Source organism: Raphanus sativus, chromosome 5 (genome assembly GCF_000801105.2).
Source record: "Raphanus sativus cultivar WK10039 chromosome 5, ASM80110v3, whole genome shotgun sequence".
Taxonomy (NCBI): Eukaryota; Viridiplantae; Streptophyta; class Magnoliopsida; order Brassicales; family Brassicaceae; genus Raphanus; species Raphanus sativus.
Genome location: NC_079515.1, coordinates 7,868,490 through 7,891,728, shown reverse-complemented (window position 1 = coordinate 7,891,728; position 23,239 = coordinate 7,868,490). Strand labels below are relative to the sequence as shown.

At 36.2% G+C, this 23,239-nt stretch overlaps 6 protein-coding genes and 1 non-coding gene across 8 annotated transcripts; 3 read left to right on the top strand and 4 right to left on the bottom strand.

The window, feature by feature from the left end:
- Nucleotides 1-2,510: 2,510 nt before the first annotated feature.
- Nucleotides 2,511-5,239, top strand: LOC108862398 (B3 domain-containing transcription factor VRN1). Its single transcript, XM_018636509.2, has 4 exons — nt 2,511-2,788; nt 3,760-4,306; nt 4,377-4,576; nt 4,675-5,239. Exons 1-4 carry the CDS (start codon nt 2,729-2,731, stop codon nt 4,918-4,920), a joined length of 1,053 nt encoding a protein of 350 aa, XP_018492011.1. The 5' UTR covers nt 2,511-2,728; the 3' UTR covers nt 4,921-5,239.
- A 49-nt stretch (nt 5,240-5,288) lies between these two features.
- Nucleotides 5,289-6,731, top strand: LOC108862396 (pentatricopeptide repeat-containing protein At3g18970). The gene has a single exon (XM_018636505.2). The coding sequence runs from the start codon at nt 5,294-5,296 to the stop codon at nt 6,698-6,700; it is 1,407 nt and encodes a 468-aa protein (XP_018492007.1). The 5' UTR covers nt 5,289-5,293; the 3' UTR covers nt 6,701-6,731.
- LOC108862399 (B3 domain-containing protein At3g18960) lies at nt 6,667-7,821 on the bottom strand. Its single transcript, XM_018636510.2, has 3 exons — nt 7,606-7,821; nt 6,945-7,371; nt 6,667-6,878 (listed from the first exon to the last, which is right to left on the bottom strand). Exons 1-3 carry the CDS (start codon nt 7,735-7,737, stop codon nt 6,796-6,798), a joined length of 642 nt encoding a protein of 213 aa, XP_018492012.1. The 5' UTR covers nt 7,738-7,821; the 3' UTR covers nt 6,667-6,795.
- Nucleotides 7,822-8,122: 301 nt separating this feature from the next.
- On the bottom strand, nt 8,123-10,011 carry LOC108862397 (magnesium transporter MRS2-4). Of its 2 annotated transcripts, XM_018636508.2 has the most exons (4): nt 9,541-10,011; nt 9,062-9,465; nt 8,402-8,791; nt 8,123-8,316 (listed from the first exon to the last, which is right to left on the bottom strand). In XM_018636508.2, the coding sequence occupies exons 1-4, from the start codon at nt 9,851-9,853 to the stop codon at nt 8,305-8,307; spliced, it is 1,119 nt and encodes a 372-aa protein (XP_018492010.1). In that variant the 5' UTR covers nt 9,854-10,011; the 3' UTR covers nt 8,123-8,304. The 2 variants fall into 2 exon arrangements, with proteins under 2 accessions (XP_018492010.1, XP_018492008.1); XM_018636506.2 differs by having other exon boundaries at nt 8,123-8,791.
- Nucleotides 10,012-10,122: 111 nt separating this feature from the next.
- On the bottom strand, nt 10,123-10,207 carry TRNAY-GUA (transfer RNA tyrosine (anticodon GUA)). Its single transcript is given in 2 exon segments — nt 10,123-10,158; nt 10,171-10,207. It is a non-coding gene; the product is annotated as a tRNA-Tyr (tRNA).
- A 1,731-nt stretch (nt 10,208-11,938) lies between these two features.
- LOC108857493 (protein JINGUBANG) lies at nt 11,939-13,882 on the bottom strand. Its single transcript, XM_018631482.2, has one exon. The coding sequence runs from the start codon at nt 13,748-13,750 to the stop codon at nt 12,413-12,415; it is 1,338 nt and encodes a 445-aa protein (XP_018486984.1). The 5' UTR covers nt 13,751-13,882; the 3' UTR covers nt 11,939-12,412.
- A 6,867-nt stretch (nt 13,883-20,749) lies between these two features.
- On the top strand, nt 20,750-22,646 carry LOC108859154 (uncharacterized). The gene is made up of 7 exons (XM_018633013.2): nt 20,750-20,913; nt 21,046-21,211; nt 21,385-21,443; nt 21,608-21,726; nt 21,843-22,080; nt 22,160-22,283; nt 22,380-22,646. The coding sequence occupies exons 1-7, from the start codon at nt 20,854-20,856 to the stop codon at nt 22,457-22,459; spliced, it is 846 nt and encodes a 281-aa protein (XP_018488515.1). The 5' UTR covers nt 20,750-20,853; the 3' UTR covers nt 22,460-22,646.
- Nucleotides 22,647-23,239: the final 593 nt, after the last annotated feature.

The following is a 23,239-nucleotide window of genomic DNA, read 5'->3' as shown; positions in this document are numbered from 1 at the left end:
TTCGACTCAAAAAGATTCAGCTCGGTCGAGCTATAAGACTGATGGCTGTTTGTTTCACTTTTTGTCATTTCCATTCAGATGATTCATTTATATGATCTATATAGATGATTCACTTAGATTTTTGTACATGTTTGTTTGTTTATCGAAATATCCTAATCTAGATGAATCATATGTTTGTTTTTTTATTTTTATTTCCATTCAGATGAGTTTAGTAAACAAATTACCAAAATACTCTTGTGTTAGTTTAATTATATGGTTGATATTATTTTTTAACTATACTACATTTAATTATTTAGTTTAATATATTTACATTAGAATTATTTTAAAATTAATAAGTTTTTTGCGGTTTAAGCGGGAAAACAAGATTTTTCTGTTTTAGCGGACAAACACATTTTTTGGTTTTGGTGTGAAAATACAAATTTTTATTTTGACGGGAAATACGTTTTTGCGGTAATAATATTTTTCAGTTTGGTGGGAAAATGAGATTTTTTGGTTTTGGTGGAAAAATAAGATTTTGTGGTTTTAGCAGAAAAACGCATTTTGTGGTTTTGACGGGAAAACACATTTTTGCGGTTTTCGCGGGAAAACAAGATTTTTCGGTTTTGGCAGAAAAACGCGTTTTTGTGGAAAAACGAGATTTTCTGTTTTGGCCGGAAACACGTTTTTGCGGTTTTGACTGGAAAACAAGATTTTTTCGTTTTTGGCGGAAAAACGCGTTTTTGCTGTTTTGGCGGGAAAACAAGATTTTTCGGTTTTGGCGAGAAAACGCATTTTTGTTGTTTTGGCGGAAAAACGAAATTTTGCAGTTTTCGCTGGAAAATGAAAATTTTTCGATTTTGGCGGGAAACACGCATTTTGTGGTTTTGGCGGGAAACATGCATTTTGTGGTTTTAGCGACAAAACACGTTTTTGCGGGAAAACAAAATTTTCGGTTTTGCCAGAAAAATGCATTTTTGCAGTTTTCGCTAGAAAATAAGATTTTTTTTTGGTGGGAAACGTATTTTTATGGTTTTGGCGGGAAAACACATTTTTGCGGGAAAATGAAAATTTTCGGTTTTGGCGGGAAAACGCGTTTTTGCTGTTTTGGCGAGAAATACGTTTTTGCGAGAAAACGAGATTTTCAGTTTTGGCGGGAAAACGAAATTTTTCGGTTTTGGCGGAACAAATGTTTTTGTGCTTTTGTCAATTTTTACGTGGAACAAAATAATATTATGTTTAGGCTTATAATTTGTGAATCACACTAGGGGCATAATAGACATTATACCATTTTAAATGAATCATCTATATTCAAATAATCCAAATTGGTTCATTTAAATGGACTTTAAAATTAAGCCTAGATTTTCAAAAGCCATCCGAATGATACATCTGAATGAATTGCACTTTTTAGTGTCTAAACAAATAAAACTTTCATTTTCATCCAAATGGTTCATCCAGATGGAGAAACAAACAGACCCTGACTATAAGTGCTACTCCCTCCGTTTCAAATTATATGTCGTTCTAGAGCAAAATTTTTGTTTCAAAATAAGTGTCGTTTTCGGTTTTCAATGCAAAATTTATTGAAAATATTCTCTATTCTATTTTTATACTGGTTGATGTGTATTGGTAATACTCCCTCTGTTTCTTAAAGAGTGTCATTTTAGCTTTTTTATTTTGTTTTAAAATAAGTGTCACTTTGTAGGGGAATTTTCAAAAATACCACTTTAATACCATTATTCATCTTTACCATCACTAAGTACATATTTTCAAAAATACCTTTTTTATTAAAATGTTAAAGACTCTTATATCTTTATTTTTATATGTTTTTCAAAATTTTAATCCAAAATTCTAAATCCTAAACCTCCAATTCTAAACCCTAAACCCTAAATCTTCAACTCTAAACCCTAAACCCTAAACTATATACCCTAAATTCAATATCCTAAACCCTAAACCCTGAAACCTCAACTATAAACCCTAAATCCTCAACTCTAAACCCTAAACTTTATACCCTAAACCATAAAACATCAAATCTAAACCCTAAAACATAAAATCTAAACCCTAAATCCTAAACGTTCAAATCTAAACCCTTCATTAAAAGTAGTGGTAAAAGTGGTTAGTGTAAACATGAAAAGTGGTACTATGAAAATGATATTTTTGGCAATTTCTCCACTTTGTATTTCCAATGCATATTTTATCATTAAGCCTCTTTCTTACCTTTTTTTAATAACCAATAGATATTTAGTTAAATCATTTTCATTTAATTAATTGTACAATAAATAATGGTAGATTAATATATTTTCCAATTTTCTTAATCCGTGTAAAATATGTCTGAGTGACACTCTTTATGAAATGGAGGGAGTAATATTTTTATTTTGGAAATATGTAAAATTAAATATTTTCTTAATATGTGTGCAAAGACTTAGAACGACAAATAATATAAAACGGAGGGAGTATACAAGTTGGTCTCTTTTTTTTCTATTATAACATTTTTTTCTTTTACATAATTAATTCTTTTGGGTTTTGGTTTGGTTTGGTTGGGTCACTCAGGTCAAGAGTAAAGGAGAAGAGAGAGAGTGTTGTAACTTGTAACATCCCTTTGACCAGAATCAAAACTACTTCAGATCTGAAAGGGCTTCTCTCGCCAGTCTCTGTCGCGTATTCTCCGGCGTCGTTTCATGATCTGACTTTGGTCTCTTCTTCTCCCCTCTCTTTTTTTTGTTCTCTCTTTCTTTTACTTGGTCTACTTCTGAACATGCCACGCCCTTTCTTCCACAAGCTGATTTTCTCATCCACTATCCAAGAAAAACGTCTGGTAACTCCTTCTCCTCTGCTTCTTCAAAATCTCTTCTTTTTGTTTTTGTTTTCAAAGTTTTTTTATTTATTTCTTTTGGTGCTAAATTGAAGTTTTCAAGGTTTTAATTCTTGTATGCATTTCTTAGAATTCTTGAATTGAATTGTCTTGATTCTCGTTAGAAATCAGGTCAAGGTTGATTTTTTTTCCACTGTTGGGAACTGAATTAGATTTTTTTTTTTTTTGATTTTGTAAAGCTTTGTGTTGTCTAATTCGTCCGATGAGAACTTAATTAGATTTTCGATTCTGAAGAGTGCAAGTCAGTAACTCATGTTCATTGTGTGTTGCTAGAAAATTGAAGTTGGGAGAAATCTAAATCCGGTCTAAGAATTTTTCATAGTCTAATAATAGCGAAGTGAGTGTAGTTTGGGAAATGTGTTTCGAGTGAGCTGACTTCTGATGATGATAACTTATGTATGGTTTTGTCAGATTGATGCAAGGACAGAGTGTTGAGATCTATTTGTGTTTACTCTGGTTTGACTCATGAGGTCTGAGATTTTAGATTCCTCTTGTGCGTGAAACTCCCAAAAAAATCTGAGAAGTGAAAAATAATCGACTTATAAGGTCCCTTTGTATGTCTATGTTACAAGACTCATTACTTGTTTTCGTAAGTGAAAAGTGTTTTCTGTGTGTAGAAGAATAAAAGTAAAATTTATGATACAGTGATTAGTCATAACACTTTGTGAATTAACATGAACACATATTCAAATACTAGTTACTACTCAGTTTAGCATATAAGATCATATAAGCAAATCAGTCTACACAAAGATAATATGTACATTTGTTATAGGCATAGTCATGGACTGTGTCTCAGCCTACGAAACTAAAACATAACCAGCAATATTTCGTGTCATTTGTATTATATCTCATGGATATTTATATCGATTCTTTTTTGTTTTAAATTGTTTCATACCGGTTATGCTTTTGTGCAGAGAGTTCCAGATAAGTTTGCGAGTAAATTCAAGGACGAGCTATCGGTTGCAGTTGCACTCACAGTACCAGACGGTCATGTTTGGCGTGTAGGACTCAGGAAAGCTGACAACAACAAAATCTGGTTTCAAGATGGTTGGCAAGAGTTTGTCGACCGTTACTCCATCCGCATTGGCTATCTTTTGGTCTTTAGATACGAAGGCAACTCTGCCTTCAGCGTCTACATTTACAACTTATCACACTCCGAGATCAACTACCATTCCTCCGGTCTCATGGACACTCCACACAACCACCTCAAACGCGCCCGTTTGTTTGAAGACCTTGAAGACGAAGACGCCGCCGCCGAGGTTGTTGTTTACTCTTCTTCTTCTTCGGTGTATCCACCGTCATCACATCATCCTGGAGTTACTGTAGCCGTTAATAAAGGGTATGCTAGTAGTAGTCCAGCTATCCAGAGCTTCTTCGCTGGACCTGTTAAAGCTGAAGAGACAACACCAACCCCAAAAGTTGCTAAAAAGAGAGGGAGGAAGAAGAAGAACGCTGTTCCTGGTAAGCTTACTCTTCTCTCAAACTCTTGTTCATACTTAGATTGATTCTCATGATGGTGTGGTCCATCCAGAGGAGATAAACTCATCTGCTCCACGAGATGATGACCCAGAGAGCCGTTCAAAGTTCTACGAGAGTGCTTCTGCTAGAAAGAGAACGGTGACTGCAGAGGAAAGAGAGAGGGCCATCAATGCAGCCAAAACGTTCGAGCCAACAAACCCTTTCTTCAGAGTTGTTCTCCGACCATCTTATCTATACAGAGGCTGCATCATGGTAAAGCCAAAAACTTATCAAAAATCAAGATCACTATTATCTTCTGCACAATGGTCTCTAAAATGTTATCTTCTTTGTTGTTGTGTTGCTTTGAACAGTATCTGCCTTCTGGTTTTGCTGAGAAGTACTTAAGTGGGATCTCGGGGTTCATCAAGGTCCAGCTCGGGGAGAAACAATGGCCAGTGAGATGCCTTTACAAAGCAGGGAGGGCCAAGTTCAGCCAAGGATGGTACGAGTTCACCCTGGAGAACAACCTTGGAGAAGGTGACGTCTGCGTCTTCGAGCTGCTCAGAACCAGAGACTTCGTCCTGAAAGTAACAGCCTATCGAGTCAACGGAATCTAGTACTAGTCGTTTCCTTATCGATTGATCTGCAGTGGAGGAGGAGGGATATCAAACTGCAAATTTCGTGTAGGGTTTCTTTAATTTAAAAAATAACTAAACTCTCTTTCTCTCTCTCTTTCTATCTATCTCTGTGTCATTGAGTCAGTTGTGTCGTTTTATCTCGATGTGGTCATGTGGATAAGTTGTTTTATCATAATATGTAACCTCCGTGTGCAACTCAAAATTGTTTGATTAGAAGTTAGGTTTAAGAGGTAAACACCTTTGGTATATACTTGTGCACCAAGTTTGTTATTTTGTTGATTCTTCCAACTTTTTCTCAGTCTCCTCGCTTTTGTTTTCCCTTCTCTCCTCTAATTAGAACTTTGTTGTCCCTATGAGCTCTGTTTTTCCTGGACCAAGATTCTTGTCTTTATTACAACGAAACACGAAAACCCTAGTTCAGGCAAAGCAAATCCATGCTCAGCTCGTGATTAACGGCTGTTTCCGAGACAACTCTCTCCTCGGCAAACTCATAGGCCATTACTGCTCGAATCAATCTACAGAAAGCTCCAAGCTTGCTCATTCGCTGGCCTTCCCTCGCTTCTCTCGTCCCGACAAGTTCCTCTTCAACACTCTGCTTAAATGCAGCAACCCAGAGGACTCGATACGTATCTTCACCAACTGGGCATCGAAAAGTTCGTTGCTTTATCTCAACGAGCGCACGTTCGTCTTCCTCCTCGGCGCTTGCGCCAGGTCAGCTTCTTCGTCGTCAGGGGTCGGGAGGATGGTTCATGGGATGGTGATGAAGCTTGGGTTTCTCCATAACTCCGAGCTGATTGGAACCACTCTACTCCATTTCTACGCTAAGCACGGGGATCTGCGTTACGCACGGAAGGTGTTCGACGAAATGCCTGAGAGAACTTCCGTTACGTGGAACGCGATGATCGGAGGGTATTGTTCGCGTAAGGACAAAGGGAATCACAACGCGAGAAAAGGGATGATTCTGTTTCGGAGATTCTCCAGCTGCGGTGATGGAGTTAGACCTACTGATACAACCATGGTATGCGTTCTTTCAGCCATCTCTCAGATGGGTTTGCTAGAAGTTGGCTCTCTTGTTCATGGTTACGTAGAGAAACTTGGTTTCACACCAGAAGTTGATGTCTTTATCGGTACTGGACTTGTAGACATGTACTCGAAATGCGGCTGCTTAACCAGTGCTATCTCTGTGTTCGAGGTGATGAGAGTGAAGAATGTCTTGACATGGACCTCGATGGCGACGGGGCTAGCTCTCAACGGAAGAGGAAGCGAAACACCGAGTCTTCTAAACCGTATGGCGGAGTCTGGGATCAGACCAAACGAAGTAACTTTCACTAGTTTGCTTTCGGCTTACCGTCATATCGGTCTTGTTCAAGAAGGGCTGGAGTTGTTTAGGAGCATGAGGACGAGGTTCGGTGTCACTCCGGTTATTCAACACTACGGATGTATAGTAGATCTTCTTGGCAAAGCAGGGCGGTTACGAGAAGCGTATGAGTTTGTATTAGCTATGCCTATCAAACCTGATGCTATCATGTTGAGAAGTCTTTGCAACGCCTGCAGTATATATGGTGAGACTGTGATGGGTGAAGAGATTGGAAAAGCTCTTATGGAGATGGAACGAGAGGAGAAGGGTGATGAATGCGAAGATTATGTTGCTTTGTCTAATGTGTTTGCTTCTAAAGGGAAATGGGTAGAGGTAGAGAAACTGAGGAATGAGATGAGAGAGAGAAGAATCAAAACAAGACCTGGTTACAGTTTTGTTTAGACATTACAGGTCCAAGTTTTTTTTGAGTTTCGTTTAAGGAAGTACAATATTTTACATTACACAACAACATAAACACATGCAGGTCTTCTGTTCTGTTAAAAGAACTGGTGTCCCCTGAAGACTCTCTTGCCTTCTTCTTCTTCCTCAAGCGGTTTGATTGAATTGATCCCATCAACATCTGCACAAACATAAAGAAACTCAGATCTTTAATCTTCACACTCATAAAGACAAAGTCTCTTCTTACCGTTTAGAATTTTTTCAAACTCCTCGTCTCTTGGTCTCTTATTGGAGTTGTGCTCTGTACCACCACCATCAACAGATTGATCATTTCTCCTAGCACCTTGGGTTCCAAGAAACCCTTCGTCTGTAACGTCCATCACGTCATCGTCGCTGTCACTGATATGAACTGCATCCAGTGGATAATCAATCTCGCAAGCCGAGACATTGAAGATCATTACGCTGAAACTTGAGTTTCCTTTGTAGTCGAAGAAGAGAAAATGGCCTTCACCGATGGAATGAGCCTCTGCAAACTCACTCCAGCCGACATGTAACCAAATCTCTTCACCGATCCGCTTAAGCTTTATCGAACGCCTGAATCCCACAGGAGTCTTCAATGTAACGAACTCAGAGAGTGTACTCCCTTGTAGCTTCACAAATTTTGGTGGAATCATCTGTTCAGACAAGAAGTAACAAAGTGTTAGATCTTGGATTCTCTGCATGTGTCAAGAACAGTTTCTAAATCTATGTGTCCCTTTTAGATCTCTAATCCAAGATAATATATAATAAAAATGTAGAATTGTTTAAATAAATCTGCTGATATAATCAAAGTTTAAAGCAACAAACAATGGAACCAATAACAGTATATGCATGAAACTCTGTTCTAAAAGTGTGTGTTTATCTATTACCAGCATGTTTCTCTTCATTGTTGAGGGTAAAACCACCTTGAAGAACTTCTTCACCGAAGAATCTGTCTCCGGTAGTTGCCGGCGGTGAGAGAATGTGGTGACTCTGGCCTTCGTTTGCCGGGTGGTAACCATTTTTCCCTTTTTTTTTTTTTTTTTTTGTAACACAAATTTCCTCCCTTTTTATTATTTTTACTTTCTCAAAGAGAGAAGCAGAGTGGTGAGTTAAAGCCAATAAAAAGAGAAACCGAGAAGGACTAAAGTTATTTGTCGTGATGTTATGAGATTATGTATCTGACAAGTGACAAGACGATCTATTTTATTTTTTCTAGTTTCCAAGACGGTCATAAAAGTTTTCACCATTCAAAAAGAAGTCGACTCTTGATTAGGTAAAAGATTATTTAAGTTACCAAAGTAAGGTATGACAAACCACAAAAATCAGAGATAAACCTTGTTAAAATCTGGAAAATGCATTTAACACAAACGTTTATAGAAATATGACCCTAAAAGGAATTTTTTCTTTACTGAACAATTTTTTATAATTTTGATACTGTTCATTTATAATTTTCACTGTATATATGGTTGTTGCATATATATTAAACATGTGGCAATGGGTTTTGTTTTGATTACACAAGTGAAAAAAGAGTGATTACGAGCCAAGCAGCTTCTTCCACCAGGCGTAACCAAGGGTGAGCATGAAAATCACAAGGCATACTGCAATAACACTCGACAAAAAGTAACCAAAGACATCATCCATCTTATACAACGGACACGGTATGTTCATTCCGAACAAACTTACCAACAATGTGTTTGCAGTGATCGCAAACGAGGCTATGGTCAGCGTCAGCTGCAGCTGGATCATTTCGTTTCTTTGATTATCAAGTTGTATGTTCACGTAGTCTTCTGTGTCGTCAATGTACTCCCTCACCGTAAGTATCCTGTTCCGCATCCCCTCTAGTTGCATGAAGTATGCCTCCAGCAACATCTCTAGATCCTCCACGTCGTCGTCCTTCGTACTACTCGTCACCATACTGGAGCTTCTGTTTGATGTGACCCGGCTAAGAAGGTTTGATGCTGTCTCTCCAAGTTCTGCTTCAGATTGCTGGTTCTGCTGGATCCATTTCCTTGTTAAGTATAAGTCTGCCATGTCTTCGTTGTCATCTAACAAATGTTCGATTTCATCTCTCACCTAGAAAAATAGTTTGGAGAGAAAATCTCACATCGAAAATATATATAAAAAATTTAAGTAATATATAAGAAATTTGGAAAAATTCGTTTATTGCCAATTACTTTTCTAATTAAATAAGTTTATAAAATCTAATATTGTATCAGAGCGAATCCAAGCTCCACACATTAATCTGATTCAAAAATATGATCATTCCATTAACATTTAAAAATAAATCTCAATTCCCCTCCATCACAACAAACATTATATAGAATCATGACTAAATGTTCAAACCTTCTGTACACGGGCTAGCAAGCGGGTGAGATTGCTTTTCAAGCTTCGAACGTATTCAAGATTCTCGGTACTGACATTCTTGGTTAGTTCATCAAGAACAGGCCAAGCTTCTGTCTCAAGTGCATCGACACTAGTATCAAGAAACGAACAGACAGTCTCTAGCGCAATCTCGAGAACCTGGAACTCAAAAGGAAGCTCACACTGCAAACCCTCTCCGGCTTCATGATCAAGAACAGAGGATTGCACAACGTTTTCAGAAGCATCAGTACTCTGAGGAAACTGTTGCTTGAGTCGTTCAACGAATGGGAGAACTTCAGGACGGAGAGGATCCAAGAGAAGCACTTCTTCAGCGGTGACTATTAGCTTTATGACTTCTAAGTTCACAACAATAGCTTTCTCCCTCGCTGCGCAGAACCAAAGATAAAATGTGTTCATTACCGTCGAGCTTATTATGTATAATGGCAAATCAAGAATGTTACCAAGAATGTTAGAAGAGTGGGAGAAGACAGGGCCAAGAATCCTGAGATCTCTAGCGGGGACAGAAGCACGTTTGATGATGGTACTCTTGTCGCATTCCACCACTTCCATAGCTCCAGTCCGATCAAACCTCATCCACAACCTCGCTCCTATAGCTTTCTTCTTCCCCTTCCCGACAACCGCAGCTGGAGTGATCGGCGTAGGAGGCGGTGAAGACGAGATGAGGCTACTCTCTGCTTCATCCTTCGCCGCAGTGCGCTTCTTTCGGTGGCGGATGCTGGTGAGACGGCGAAACGACAAGTTGCCTTCCCCCATTGCGATTTTGAGTATTTGTTCCTATCGCTTCAGAGCTCAAAGATCTTGCCGCTTCTTTGCTTTTGTCGAGTTAGGACAGATCGTTTCTCTACCGTAAACGCAAGTGAGGGACAGTGTTTGTAGTTTTGTATTATTGCAGTGGTTCAACAAAATATCCGCAGATAGGCCAACGAATTAAAAAAGAGATATATTTTTGGGTTTGGTTTCTAAAAAGATATGATGAGCTGGATTTTACAAAAAGTCCAAAAAAGTGTGTGAAATAAGATAATTCCGACCTGCCGGAATCGAACCAGCGACCTAAAGATTGTCTGCAACTACTACAGTCTTCCGCTCTACCAACTGAGCTAAGGTCGGTTACGTTTTTTAACTCAACATCTTTATTTATTACCTAAAATTTATAGTATCCTTTAAAGGTTATACTAGTTCTAGTGAGAGCTACGAGCCTAGATGTTGAGTGCGTGCTTGCGTGTAAGATCATATCATTCTTAAATCGTGATCGTGTTCACAAATTATTCCATCCATGTATTTATATAATAAACGGAGCAAATAGATTCCTTAGGTCTAGATATTACTGAAATAGAAAAAAGTGAAGTTTATGATTAGTTTGAAAGACCATTCATAGGCTACCATTTGACGATCTGAAAATATAAGGTAGTCAAGTTTATGGGCTTATTCCTTCTTAATTAATTTGAAGTCAAATAGACAAGAACCTAATTGAGCTTTGCCTAACTAAGTTGAAGAAGGATGATTAACACCACGTCGTTTGTAAAGTGCAACCTCCATTTTTTCATGTTTCGTTCTTCTTTTTGCTTTTGGAAAGCACATACTAACCTTGATGATTTATTCAAAAGTTCTAGAATATGCTATATGAATAAACGTGTTAGCAAAACTGCATAATTTTAGTCAACTGGCTGAATGACTCATTTTGGGGGTTGAAGGACCATGATTGGAGTTCTTTATATATGAAGTCAATCATGGTTGACCATTGTTTGATGTCTAAAAAACGATATGTAGACTACAATCTAAGGTATTGTTCCTTGAAAGCATACTCTTCCAATACATGATGCTCCACAAACTAGTTGTAGAAACTCACGATTTAGGTCAGAGCATAATTAGTGGTGGTCTCTAAAAAAGTCTCTTAACAATGAGAAATGTTTTTACGACATTAGTTTTACATGTGTTATTTTTCTATTTGTACAACTATTTTTAATTATTTAAATTCAATTAAATAAATATATTTTTTGGTCGAAATTTAATTAAATATATATATTATGTTAAAATATTAAATATAATGTATAAGAAATTGTGACAGAGAGACTTAAGTATCGCATCACAATGCAAGCATATATTATAAGACCAATCCTTTCCCAGAGTAACTTCACTAAACATTGGTTCCTCCACTCCAATTTTCATTTGAATTGGGGTTTTGCCGAACATTTGTAGGGTATGGGGGCCTAACAATATGACTTGCCCATCACATAGGTTTGATCGTGGAATTTTGTGATTCTAGTTGTTAGATGAGAGGACAAGAGTTGGATTCACTGTCGTGCCTAGGAATTCACACAATACTGGTAAGGTGAAAAAGTAACTTTCCCACTACTTGTTGAATATCAACTAGAACCTTTGAAAAATTTGGCTAGATTTCTTGTTTGTTATATCACATCACAATGCAAGCATACATCAAATGGGTTTGTCTGGATTTCTTGTTTGTTACTCCACTAGAACCTTTGAAAAATTAAAAGCTTCTGCAAGACCTGGTTTGCATCCATTCCATATTTGGCCTGTCAAGGAGATGAATATACAAAAGGAGCAGAAACCAAGGGCATTGAAAGCAGCAGATGCAGTAAGAAGAGGAGCAGTAGAGGGACGTAAAGCCTATGGCCCTTGCACTCTTTCCTGACCTAGTTATTTGAATGTTAATGTAAATTTGTAACTAAATTGTCTTACACATCCTATGATCTCGCTAGTGAGACATTTTATATAAATTTAAGAAGACACCAATACAAAATTTTACATCTCATTTTTCAACGTCTAAAACTTTTCTTTTCAACGTCTAAATCTTAGTCAATAAAGAGAACCAACAAATCAACTTAACGTACACATTACAGGTCTAATATTCAAATTTTATATTATACAATATCAGTTTTAAATTGACCAACACTGCATTTTGATCGAATTCCATATGAAATACAAATAAATTTGATTTTAACAAAATGGAATAATATAGGGGTTTGGTTGGCAGAATCATTCCTCCCCCACACTGTTATGTTTCTTTTCAGACAGAATTCAAATATGTGCAGTTAACAATGAAGAATCGAATAAAATAGAGGACTAATCGTCGACAAAAAAAAAATAAGACCAATCTAAACCTTTTAGATACTTTAATGACGTGGGTGTCTTTAATTGGTCGTAAGATATGCTTCCGTTTGCCGGCCATAAAACTTGTCTTGACCACAAAGACAAGAACCACATATCCCGCGGAACATTCTCTCTTTTTTTCCCGTAGTCTCATCCCACGCGCTAAGACGGCGCGTAATCTCCCCTCCTCCTCGTAGCATATCAGCCAATCACCTGTGGCGCAGTCTCCGTCACGCGCCACACCTTCACCGATTTATCCAAGCTTCCACTGTACACAACCCATCTCCCGTCTCCTTTCTCCTCTGCCTCTTCCACCGCCGTCAAACACTTGACCGGTCCCGCGTGGTCCGTCAACACCGAGAGACACGAGTGCGTCCCATCACCGTTCCTCCTCCACACGCAAATGTTCTTATCCGCTCCTCCGCTCAGCACCAGACTCCCGGCGGCGGCGAGGCAGAGCACCGCCATACGGTGGCCCCGGAGAATCCCGCCGTGAGAAAGGTACTTCTTCCCTTCCCAGAAATTAACGGAACCGTCCGAAGTTCCACAGTAAACAACGCACGCCGTTAAGTTAACCGCCAACGCCGTCACGGCGCTCTCTTGCTTCATCAACACGTTAGCCAGAAAATGCTTCGTCCCTCTCCCTTGAAGCTCGCGTTTCCACGCTTTCAAAGTTCCGTCGGCGGATCCGGTGAACAGCAAGTCGTCGAACCCGTCGGCGACGGTGTTGACGGCGTCGTCGTGAGCTTGAATCGATTCTAAGCATTTCGAGTCGGAGAGTCTCCAGACTTTGAGAGTCTTGTCCCACGAACCGGAGTAGAGTAAACCGAGCTCTTCGTTTAAGCTTAGACACGAAACGGCGTCGTAGTGTCGTATCTTGAGAACGTTTTTATGGCGACGTACCTCGACGTAGTTCTTCGGGTTCACGGATTTGGTCAGAGACTGCTTCGTACTCGGTAAGCTCCCGATTCGCGAATATACTCCGGTTCGTCTCTTAGACCCTCTCCAAACCCGGATTTTACCGTCTTGATGACCGGTGAAAATCCGGTTATTTCCGGTTATCACAATCGCTTTAACTGAACCACTGGTTGATTTAAAACCTGCGAAGTCCTTGAGATCTTTCCAGACCCGAATGTTCTTGGAATCGGATCCGGTGAATAGAAGATCTCCTGAAGCAGCTAACGAGTAGACATGACCTTCTTGCCTCATGATCGTACCGATCAAACCGTTGTCTGAATCATCATCTATGTTTCGGGGGGTCTGGTAGATCCAGGGAGACTTGTAATAGGGAGAGTAAGTCTGGTTCCACGGCGACGGAGACATGGTGGGCGTCGTTGTTGTGTCGGTGTAGTACGGAGAGTAAGTCTGATTCCATGGAGATGGGACCTGATTTGGAGACGAATCGCTGCTCGTGGTCGGCGCATTGTTGATGACATCAGCAACATCATGGCTCTGTTCTTCTTCGTCGGTGTTTAAGAAAGCAGCGAAAGTGGGTCTCCGGTGATGAGTACCACCACTGGTGTCTGCAGCTATAACCATATTTTCTTGATTGGACAAAAGAAAATGAAGAAAGCTATAAATGGAGTTGTTGTGGGGTTTCTTTTTTCTTTAAAGAGTTTTAATTTCGTTGTCGTGTGGGTAAGTTTTAAGGAGAACAAAGTTTCAAATTGTGAGATTTTTAGAAATAAAAGAGAGTGGGGAAGAAGTTTAGTTGGGTTATATATAGAGAAGATGAAGGAGTAAAAGTTGGTGAGCGGACGACGTGGGTTACTGACGCGTGGTTTTGAGACTGGGGGACGTGACCGTCACATACCGTGAACGCCAGTTTTCACATGAGACCGTGTTGATGAGAATAATGTAAATCAACACTTTATTTGGATTCTTTTTTTTTGTTTAGAAATAAACATTTTATTGATTCTAAAGAAAGTTTTTGCCTTTGTTGATTCGAAAAGTGGATTCTTCAAACTGTTAACTAGACAACCATTTGTTAACAAATTTATATATGAAGCTGTTTACCAAAAAAGAAATGTGCATATGAAGCTCATTAACAAAACGACAACACCTCTCTCAAAAAAAAACAACGAAAATACCAAAAATAATTCAAAATGTATTAAGTTAAAAAGAAAAAGACAAAAATAGCACAAAACCAAGTTTTTGTCACAAAAATATCATCACAAAGAAAAAATGACCAATTTTTTTTATTGAAGGGTAAATATGCATTTATAACGTTTGGGTTAATTAATCTAAGATATATGGTTTAGAGTTAAGGGGTGAGAGTTTTAGGAATGTATTCAAATTTTTAAAAATAAAAAAATAAAAATGAAAAAATTTCAAAACAAAAAGTGCTATTTTGGTCATTTTATTTTTTAAGTGCTATTTTGTGATAAAAACTTAAAAAGTGCTATTTTAGAGATTTGCCATAAGTTAAACGTAATGCATACATAGTACATGTTGCTTGGGCAATGTGAAAATACTTGTAACATGAGATGCCTCCGTACAACGATTAGGGTTTTTCTGAGAAGTTGGTTGGATAATTTTTCTTTTGAACTTAAAGTTGGTTGGATAATTCAGAAGTGAACAAAACTTAGCTCCACCCCCTACATTCATCCACCAATAGGAATTAGTTAATTGAGATTTGATATCTTTTAAAAAAGGAAACCAAGTAATAAGAATTTAATGAAATAAAATTTTGTTTTTAGATAAATAAAAAATAGTAGAAATTGTTAAAAAAATAATTTTAGTATTGATAAATCCGTCAGAAAATACTAAGCCCTAAACCCTAAATTCTAAATACTAAACCTTAAACCTTTAGGGAAAGCCTGAACCCTTGGACAAATCCTATATCCTAAATCGTTAATCTTAAATCCTAAACCCTAAACCCTTAATCATAGACCATAATATTAAACCCTAAATTCTAAACATGAAACCCTAAACCCTAAATTCTTTGACAAATATTAAATCATAAACTCTTAATCCTAAACCATAACCCATTTTGGAATTTAGGATCTAGGGTTTAGTATTAGGGGTTATGATTTATGGTTTAGGGATTAGAATTTAGTTTATGATTTAAGGTTTGGTTTAAATTTAAGGGTTTAGGATATATGATTTGCCCAAGGGTTCAAGCTTTTCCCAAGGATTTAGGGTTTAGTATTTAGAATTTAAGATTTATGGTTTAGAATTTAGGGTTTAGGGTTTAGTATTTTCTGACGGATTTATCAATATTAAAAAGAATATATTTTTTGATAATTGCTACTATTTTTTATTTATCTAAAAACATAATTTTATTTTATTAAATTCTTATTACTTGGTTTCCTTTTTTTAAAAGATATTAAATTTTAATTAACTAATTTCTATTGGTGGGTGAATGTAGAGGTTAACCTTAGGGGGTGAAGCTAAGTTTTGTTATTTAGAGTTAGTAAACGAGCAATAGAAGAAACAAGACAAATCAGTTTACAGAAAAAAAAAGAAAAAAAAAAGAAACAAGACAAAGCGAGTGTGGCTATCTATGTTGGCGGCTGATCATCTTCACACGGTTCATAATATTAACATTACGTAACTGTTTTTTTGTTACGTATTGGTTTTTATTACTTGGTTTGTAAGTTTTTAATTTAATTTTGACATGTGAGAGAGCAAAAAAGGTTTTCTTCCAGATGTTTGACTTTTCTGACTGCCCATGAACGATAGAAAGTTTGATCCTCGGATTTCTTCTTCTTTATTAGAATCGACTACTCGTACAAATTAAGCAAGTTGCATACGGCAAAAAAAAAGCAAGTTGCAAAACTTCTTTTCTTCTTGTTGCAAAGTATTTTTTTTTTGAAAGACTATTGAACACAACCGAAATGAACGAGTCTATGTCTCCTAGGGCTGGGCATTTTATCCGTTAAATTTGATTCGATTCGTTATCCGTTGCTATTCGATTCGAAAATTCCGAATATCCGTAAGCTTTCGAAGCAAAGCAAATACTAAAATTCAATATCCGTCAAAATCGAAGCAAATCACAAATATTAAAATTTTGGGAAGCGAATATCCGATCCGATCCGTCAATATATAAATACATGTATATTTTGATTATATTTAAAGTTTTAAATGTATAAAATTATATAATTATTATTCTAATATATTATTTGATAGATTCTATTCATATTATTACTTATATAAAAGTATTACATAAAAGGAAGAGAAAATATTTACGATAATTATAATTTTTTTTTAAGTTTTGTGTTATTATAATTTTAACTAAGTTTAAAAATTTACAAAATATGAAGATTCATTGCTTTTTTTAATTTTTATCTTTTATATCATGCAAAAAATATATTTTACAAAACAAATTTGTATCAAATTTTTAAGATTATTTGTATTAATCAAAACAAATGAGAGATCCGTAAGTATCCGCGAATATCCGCAAATATCTATTTATTTTCCGGATATCCGTTTTTCCGAATATCCGTATTTTTCCGAAGCAAAGCAAATCGAAAAATCAGATATCCGTAACATTCGAAGCAAATCACAAATACCTTCAAAAACCCGAATATCCGATCCGTGCCCAGGCCTAATGTCTCCCAAACTATTCACACCTGGTCTTATTCGTCTTGATTGACTTTCATATCTAAAGATCTTTTCTACGTAAAGTACCTTTTTGGATATCTTTGGACTTTGGGGGAGTATGGGAATCTTCTAAAACATATGAGTTCGTATATAAAATTATTCAACTTAGACAGTTGAAATTAAAGTTTCTAATAACATATATGTGTGCCTCGTTTGTATGCATGTAACAATCTTTTATTTAAAATAAATAATTTATATCATCTCATCGACAAGATAAACTTTATAAAATATGGGTTTTAGTGGTAACTAACATAAGACTTGTTCATCATTTGTATAACGTTAAATTATGATAAATAAATCTCGATTCAATACTAAACGAATTAAAACTTCAGATTCCCATATTTTAGTTTTTTATATGTATAAAACCCACCTTGGATCTTGATAATCCATGTTAAAGTTATAAATGGAAACCGCGACATTCGAAGTGATCCGATCCTCTATTGTCAACCCCTAATTAAATTGAAAACGATTCTTTGACAGAGCTACCACAGTTTTGACATTTTTAGGATTTCATAAAAACAATGCCCTCGTTTACCTTTTCCATTAATTAGTATCCGAAAAATGGTAATTGTCAATGGTCATGGCCGCAAATTCTAGAACGACTGCGTTCTTAAAGACGTTTGTCAGTAAGTAACCCGTCGAACCCCAAAGCCTTTTACATTTACACGCGATCCATCTGCAGGACATTACTGTTCCGATATCAATGAGAAACGAAGTTTATATTTAAATCGATTCGATGTTCAGAGAGGTATGATAAAAATTATAATACATATTACCACAGATCTCCTTTATTTTTCCGCTAGATGCTTGAATGATTCAGAATGCAATTGTCACTTTCAGTAACCCGAACTAACCACCTTTTTAATCAGACAAAGTTGCACTTTTTCTCTATTATAGTAGTTTACATTTTGCACGTCATTCATTTGATCACACGATATTTTGTGATAAGTTTGAATTACTGTATGATCAGTCGCTATCTAATAATATAACAACATTTCCACAGATATCAAATCGTTGTCATGAATATCTATGGTACGTACGCATCCCGTCACAACTATGTCAAGAGTACAAGCCCCATATACACACAATACCAAATGCTAACTATCATAAAACTAACAATTATCAAGATTTTTTGGAGGTTCTTCACAGGACAGCCGTACCATGGACAAATAAACAAAATTGTGTTACCCAGTTAGTGAGGAGTTCTCAGATAGTTACTGTTAAAGCTATATGGACTTCGGCCTAAAACTAATTGGTGATAATAAGAGTGACTCATCTATCTTATATATTTGCTTATGATCCTTTCTAACTATCGATGCGAGACACTTTGTATCTAACACACCATCTCGGGATGATGTTTCTTTGAGCGTCAATCTCGGAATGCTCGGACAAAGATCGATGGACTAACTTTGGACTGGATCGATGTGAATCGGGTTGGACTGCATGGATCGGGCTCTGATAACATATTAATTTTCATGAACTTCCAACTTAAAATCAATTGACAATTAGTGGATTAACCCTAACCATTTATATATTAGTTGATGTCCCTTAGAGTTTCCGATGTGAGATATATAACATCCCTAATACTCTTTCTCTAGATGATGGCTATTATCGGTTAGAAATCTCGGAACTTTTGGACCGTTAAGAGCGAATTAATTATGACATTTAAATCCGGTCGGAAGGGTTCATTAATTAGGGGTTTAGATATTTAGGATGTGATTTTAATAAGTTGGAAAAATTTATGTCATTTTGTTAAAATACTCTAGAATATCATCTAAAACCAAAGGGTTTGAGTTTTATTTTTTTAACTAAGAAATTCCACCGAAAATCTCTAAAATCATCTCGAAACTTTTAAATTTTACAACGTAAAATATTTTCAATAACAGTGGATTTCAAAGTATTTTACGAAATACTCCCTCTGTTTTTAAAAGATGCATGTTCTGGAAAAAATATTTGTTTCAAAAAGATGTATTTTTTATGTTTTCTATATAAAAATTGCAATTTTCAATAAAATTAATTGAATTTACTGAGAGATTATTGGTTAAAATGCATTGAAATTTGATATTTTCTAAAAACAATGTATGATTAATATGTTTTCTTAATATGTGTGAAAACTCCAAAACATACATCTTTAAAAAACAGAGGGAGTATCAAATTTAATAATAGTGAATTTTAAAAACTTATTTAATGAACCATTCCGACCGGATTTATTTTAATACAAATCACCTAAAATTCTCGGTTAATTATACTTTCTGAATGTATTTGTTCGGTGAGTTATTTAAGCGTCTCGAGAAAAAAGAACTTAAAATCATGTTACACACTTGGCCTTGTTTTACGAAGCAAAAACACGACCATATCTTTTTTTTCTTTTCTGAAAACTACTCGAAATCGAGATTTTGATGGAGACATCACACATGAGAGACTATTGCAAGGACATGTGTAATTTACAAAAAGAAAAACTTTATCAAATAAATGTTGGTTGTTGAGATTTTAGTTGGAGTTGTAAATTAGAACACATGATTAAGATCGCAAAGAGACGGTTCATAATTAAATAAAAGAAACGATAATATTCAATTAGTGGATAAGATTTGATTCATCATCATATATCATATGGACTGTTTGGTCCACCACTCCTTGACGGGTGTCTTTCAACTTTTTTTTTTGTTTACTTCGTTTCTACAATAATCATTCTTTCTTTAGTATCCACAGTAATTACTTAACTCTAAATCCATACATGCATAATTATTTCATAAAATAATCATATTATTGGTTGATGTCAATTACTGTAACTACCTGACGAGGTGGATAATTTCACTCAGAATGAAAACAATCATGATTTTCATGTATATCATAAAAGAGCAATAAGGGAACAGAACCCATACCATACCTAATAGACAACCAGCATCATAAAGTTTTTACATGTTATTTTAGATGATTAATTTATTCATTTGAATGATTATCTTTTGTTTGTCATCATATGATATATATCATACATGGCTTACGAAGAATAAAACCCGACTAATAAATCACACCACACAGATAAAATGATTTTCTATCATTTTATACTTTTTGGTGATAATCATCCATTGATTACATATTTTTAGTGTTGGCTATCTAACTATCTGTTCCAGTGATCACACTTTTTGACTCATACAATTTTGCTTTCTTTTCTTTTGCAGCAACTACAAACATATCATCTATATCTAACTTAGATTATGATATAATGATACACAAACAAAAAAATTAGAACATTGGTTGTGGTATTTGGTTGGTAACTACATGTGATAATTCAACGGGTTTCACATATTATATAGCGTGAGCAAACAAACCTAGCTAGCCTACTTTAATCGATCTAGTTTTTTTTTTTGGCTAAAATTTGGTGCAATATATTAAAAAGATGGCAAGAGTTTTCTTACAAAGACTCTAATGCAAACCCGTTCCGAGTTAAACCAAAATAAACCCCATGACAAAAACCATCTTAGTGTAGAATCGTAGTTGTTCCATGTGTAACCCACAAAAGAGCAGGCCTCATTTAATCGATCAAGTTCATAAATAACAATAGCATTTGACTTAACAAAACGTCAAAATTTTAGTGAAGTCACTAAAAAAATTGCAAGGTTTCATATGAAATCAAACCGATGTAGCTACATGAATCAATTCAAGTCGTTGTCAAAAAAAAAAAAGAATCAATTCAAGTCAAATAAATAATAGTTTGCTAGGTTAAAGTGTTTAAAGCTGAAAAGCCAAGTTTACAGATCCGAAATCAAATATAGCCAAGGTTACGTTAACTCTACACATAAGACTTGTAGTTCGTAATTTTCTTTTCAATAGGGATATTGGGCCTTAAGGACAATTTTTAGCCCATAATAACTTTTAAAAAAAAATTATCGGCCCATAATCAGTCCCTGGCTTGCTCTTCAAGCTCGACGACCAAAGAGAAAAAGTGTGTTAATTGCCGAACCCTTTCAAGACAGCTTCCTGGATTTGGTCTTGTAATCAGCAGTGTTTAGCTTCGTTTCGATTTCGATTTCGATTTCATGGAGTTTGTAGTTGAAGAAGGAAAGCGAGTCCATGAAGAGTGTTCCACTTTGATTCTCGTAAGCTTTTTCTATCGTTTCTTATTTCGATCTGTAAATCTTAAAAACTGCAGCTTTCTTGAGAAATTAGAGATTTGTAATTGAAGAACTGATTGACTGGTTGTCTCCTTTTTTGTTTTGTTTCCAAACCAGCCTGCACTGTCAATTGGGAACGTAGGGCAGCTAGGTGTTGATCTTCTAGTGTCATCTACTGCTGCAGAGAGAGTTGGTTATCTCGATGATCCCAATCTCCTTCCTTGTGTTGGCAATGACGCTTATGGCCCTCTTCCTTGTGGTGATCTCGCTCTTCCTCTCGAGGGTATTCTAATCTAATCTAATCTAATCTATCTGCTTCTTTTACAAGGATTGATTTCCCTAAAGACTTCTTGTCCGTGTTGTTAAATGGAAAAAGCTAGTTTCTGCTTTTTAGTGCCACTGTTGCATCGTTGAATCAGCCTTGTTGAAACCCTCAAGTTTTATTTGCCTTTTCAGTTTATGAGTCATCTTCAACTGCTACTACTCTTGCTCAGCAACGCTCTCCTGTTGCAAAGGTATTACATTTCCTTCAATCTTTCTGTGTTTTCTTCAGAATTTCTGCATTCAAATGCTTGCTCTCTTGTTGGGACTATGTTAGCTTGAATTTGTTTTCTCGGTTAAAAATGTTTGGGAACTTAGTGAGACATTCTAAAGTTATGTTTTTTTTAAAAAAAAACAGGGGATGATGATTAAATTTGCGGAGAATATAGCAGAGTTTGCTGCTTCAAGTGGAAAGAAGGATGTTATTGTGCTTTCGAGTTTAGACTTCCAGAGGCTGCACAACTTGGATTTGTCTAGGTAGTTTAGACTTAACTGAGCTTCACTTGCACCTTTTTTTTTGTTTTGTTTTGTCTTCCTTTCATTTACTAAGAGCGAAGTGTTTATTTTGTGTTCTCTGTGGAAAATTGCTTTAGAGGCCCACAGGTGTATTATCTGTCTAACGCCGAATCCGATGGAAGAGATGATCGCTGTGAATCACTCGGATTTGGAAGATTGCGCGAGTATGATTCACAAGGAAGATGTTGGAAGTATCTTAGCTCTGTCTTTGACAAGAACAGTAATGAAGAGCTGACTTTACCTTCAGAAGATGAGCTTGAAGATATAGACTACTACCCAAGCTTGCCATTTGCAGCTCTTTTCTCAGCTTTTAAGGTATATAAATGCCCACTTGCCGAGTTATTATTGATGCACTTAGATGATCTGCTCAGTGTTTATGTTGTTTGTTTGCTAGGCTAGAGGATTGAAGGTGACATGCCTGCTATGTTACTGTTCTGAAGGAGACAACATTCCTGATGCATTCCTTCTAGCAGAGGCTGCATCTAAGCTTACGGGTTTAACTCCTGACAAGTTCCACGGTAAAATAAAGTTCTCTTGGTTCAAGTTTATATGATCATCTCGGCCAATCAATCGTGTGAGACGATTAAACTCACTACGAAGTTTCTTTCCTGCAGGGGAAGAAGGTGGGAAATGGCGGATACCGTATTCGTGGAAGAGTATGTATGGAGCTCCTCCGGATATGTCCATGTTCTAAGACTGTTCTTGGAGCTCATAAAGTCAGACAGAGGTTTTAGTAACACATGAAACAAGTAAAAGTTGATGAACATTTGAGATTTTTAATTTGATACCTCTTATCTGTTTTTTCTTTTTCCTTTTCCATCATCAATTCTGTCTACAGAATAGCAAACTTAAAGAAGTAAAATTTCATTACTAGAAAGTCATATCCCTTGAGAGTCTATCAAGAATCATAGAATAGATGGATCAAACTAGTGATCAATAGATAGATTTGCAATTTCGTATGGAGACAGTAACATGTGTTGGATGTTTAAAAGTGTAAGTCCTCCCTTGGCCAGGCTAGCCATAGCCATAGGGGATGAGGTGACTACAAGTTTCTAGACCATTAGGACAAAATCACAAAACCATAATCCGAACATCAACTTTACTTGTGGGTACAAACAACAATAATGTAAGAAATATCTCCGGGACTGAAAAGAAAGTAGTTGAGCAATCAATTCTGGAGTCATTGTGTTTTAAATTTATAGAGCTAGGGCAAGCCAAGTACTTCTGACCAGCTTTTTAATGCACCTTTATTGCCTTCAGAAACAATACTATAAATTTACATATATTTTCATGCAAGTAAACCTTTGTTTTTTCTTCGGGTCACATGCAACTAGCTCTGAATCTTGAAAGAATCAAAGAAGTAATGAGTAGGGAACTCGGTCATATAGTATGGACTTAAACTTATGGAGCATGTAACTTGGTTACTAGATACATATTTTGTTTTGTGTTGCCTGTTTTGAAAAATCAAAAATGT

Bases quoted from the DNA above. Each gene is read 5' to 3' on its own strand.
- LOC108862396 (XM_018636505.2), top strand. From the start codon at position 5,294: ATGAGCTCTGTTTTTCCTGGACCAAGATTCTTGTCTTTATTACAACGA.
- LOC108862397 (XM_018636506.2), bottom strand. From the start codon at position 9,853: ATGGGGGAAGGCAACTTGTCGTTTCGCCGTCTCACCAGCATCCGCCAC. The intron at 9,466-9,540 runs GTAACATTCTTG...GGTTCTGCGCAG, and splicing joins CCACTCTTCTAACATTCTTG to CGAGGGAGAAAGCTATTGTT. The intron at 8,792-9,061 runs GTTTGAACATTT...CTATTTTTCTAG, and splicing joins TGCTAGCCCGTGTACAGAAG to GTGAGAGATGAAATCGAACA.
- LOC108859154 (XM_018633013.2), top strand. From the start codon at position 20,854: ATGGAGTTTGTAGTTGAAGAAGGAAAGCGAGTCCATGAAGAGTGTTCC. The intron at 20,914-21,045 runs GTAAGCTTTTTC...TTTCCAAACCAG, and splicing joins AGTGTTCCACTTTGATTCTC to CCTGCACTGTCAATTGGGAA. The intron at 21,212-21,384 runs GTATTCTAATCT...TTGCCTTTTCAG, and splicing joins TCTCGCTCTTCCTCTCGAGG to TTTATGAGTCATCTTCAACT.
- LOC108862398 (XM_018636509.2), top strand. From the start codon at position 2,729: ATGCCACGCCCTTTCTTCCACAAGCTGATTTTCTCATCCACTATCCAA. The intron at 2,789-3,759 runs GTAACTCCTTCT...GCTTTTGTGCAG, and splicing joins CTATCCAAGAAAAACGTCTG to AGAGTTCCAGATAAGTTTGC. The intron at 4,577-4,674 runs GTAAAGCCAAAA...TGCTTTGAACAG, and splicing joins TATACAGAGGCTGCATCATG to TATCTGCCTTCTGGTTTTGC.
- LOC108862399 (XM_018636510.2), bottom strand. From the start codon at position 7,737: ATGGTTACCACCCGGCAAACGAAGGCCAGAGTCACCACATTCTCTCAC. The intron at 7,372-7,605 runs GTAATAGATAAA...TTGTCTGAACAG, and splicing joins CAATGAAGAGAAACATGCTG to ATGATTCCACCAAAATTTGT. The intron at 6,879-6,944 runs GTAAGAAGAGAC...ATGTTTGTGCAG, and splicing joins GTTTGAAAAAATTCTAAACG to ATGTTGATGGGATCAATTCA.
- LOC108857493 (XM_018631482.2), bottom strand. From the start codon at position 13,750: ATGGTTATAGCTGCAGACACCAGTGGTGGTACTCATCACCGGAGACCC.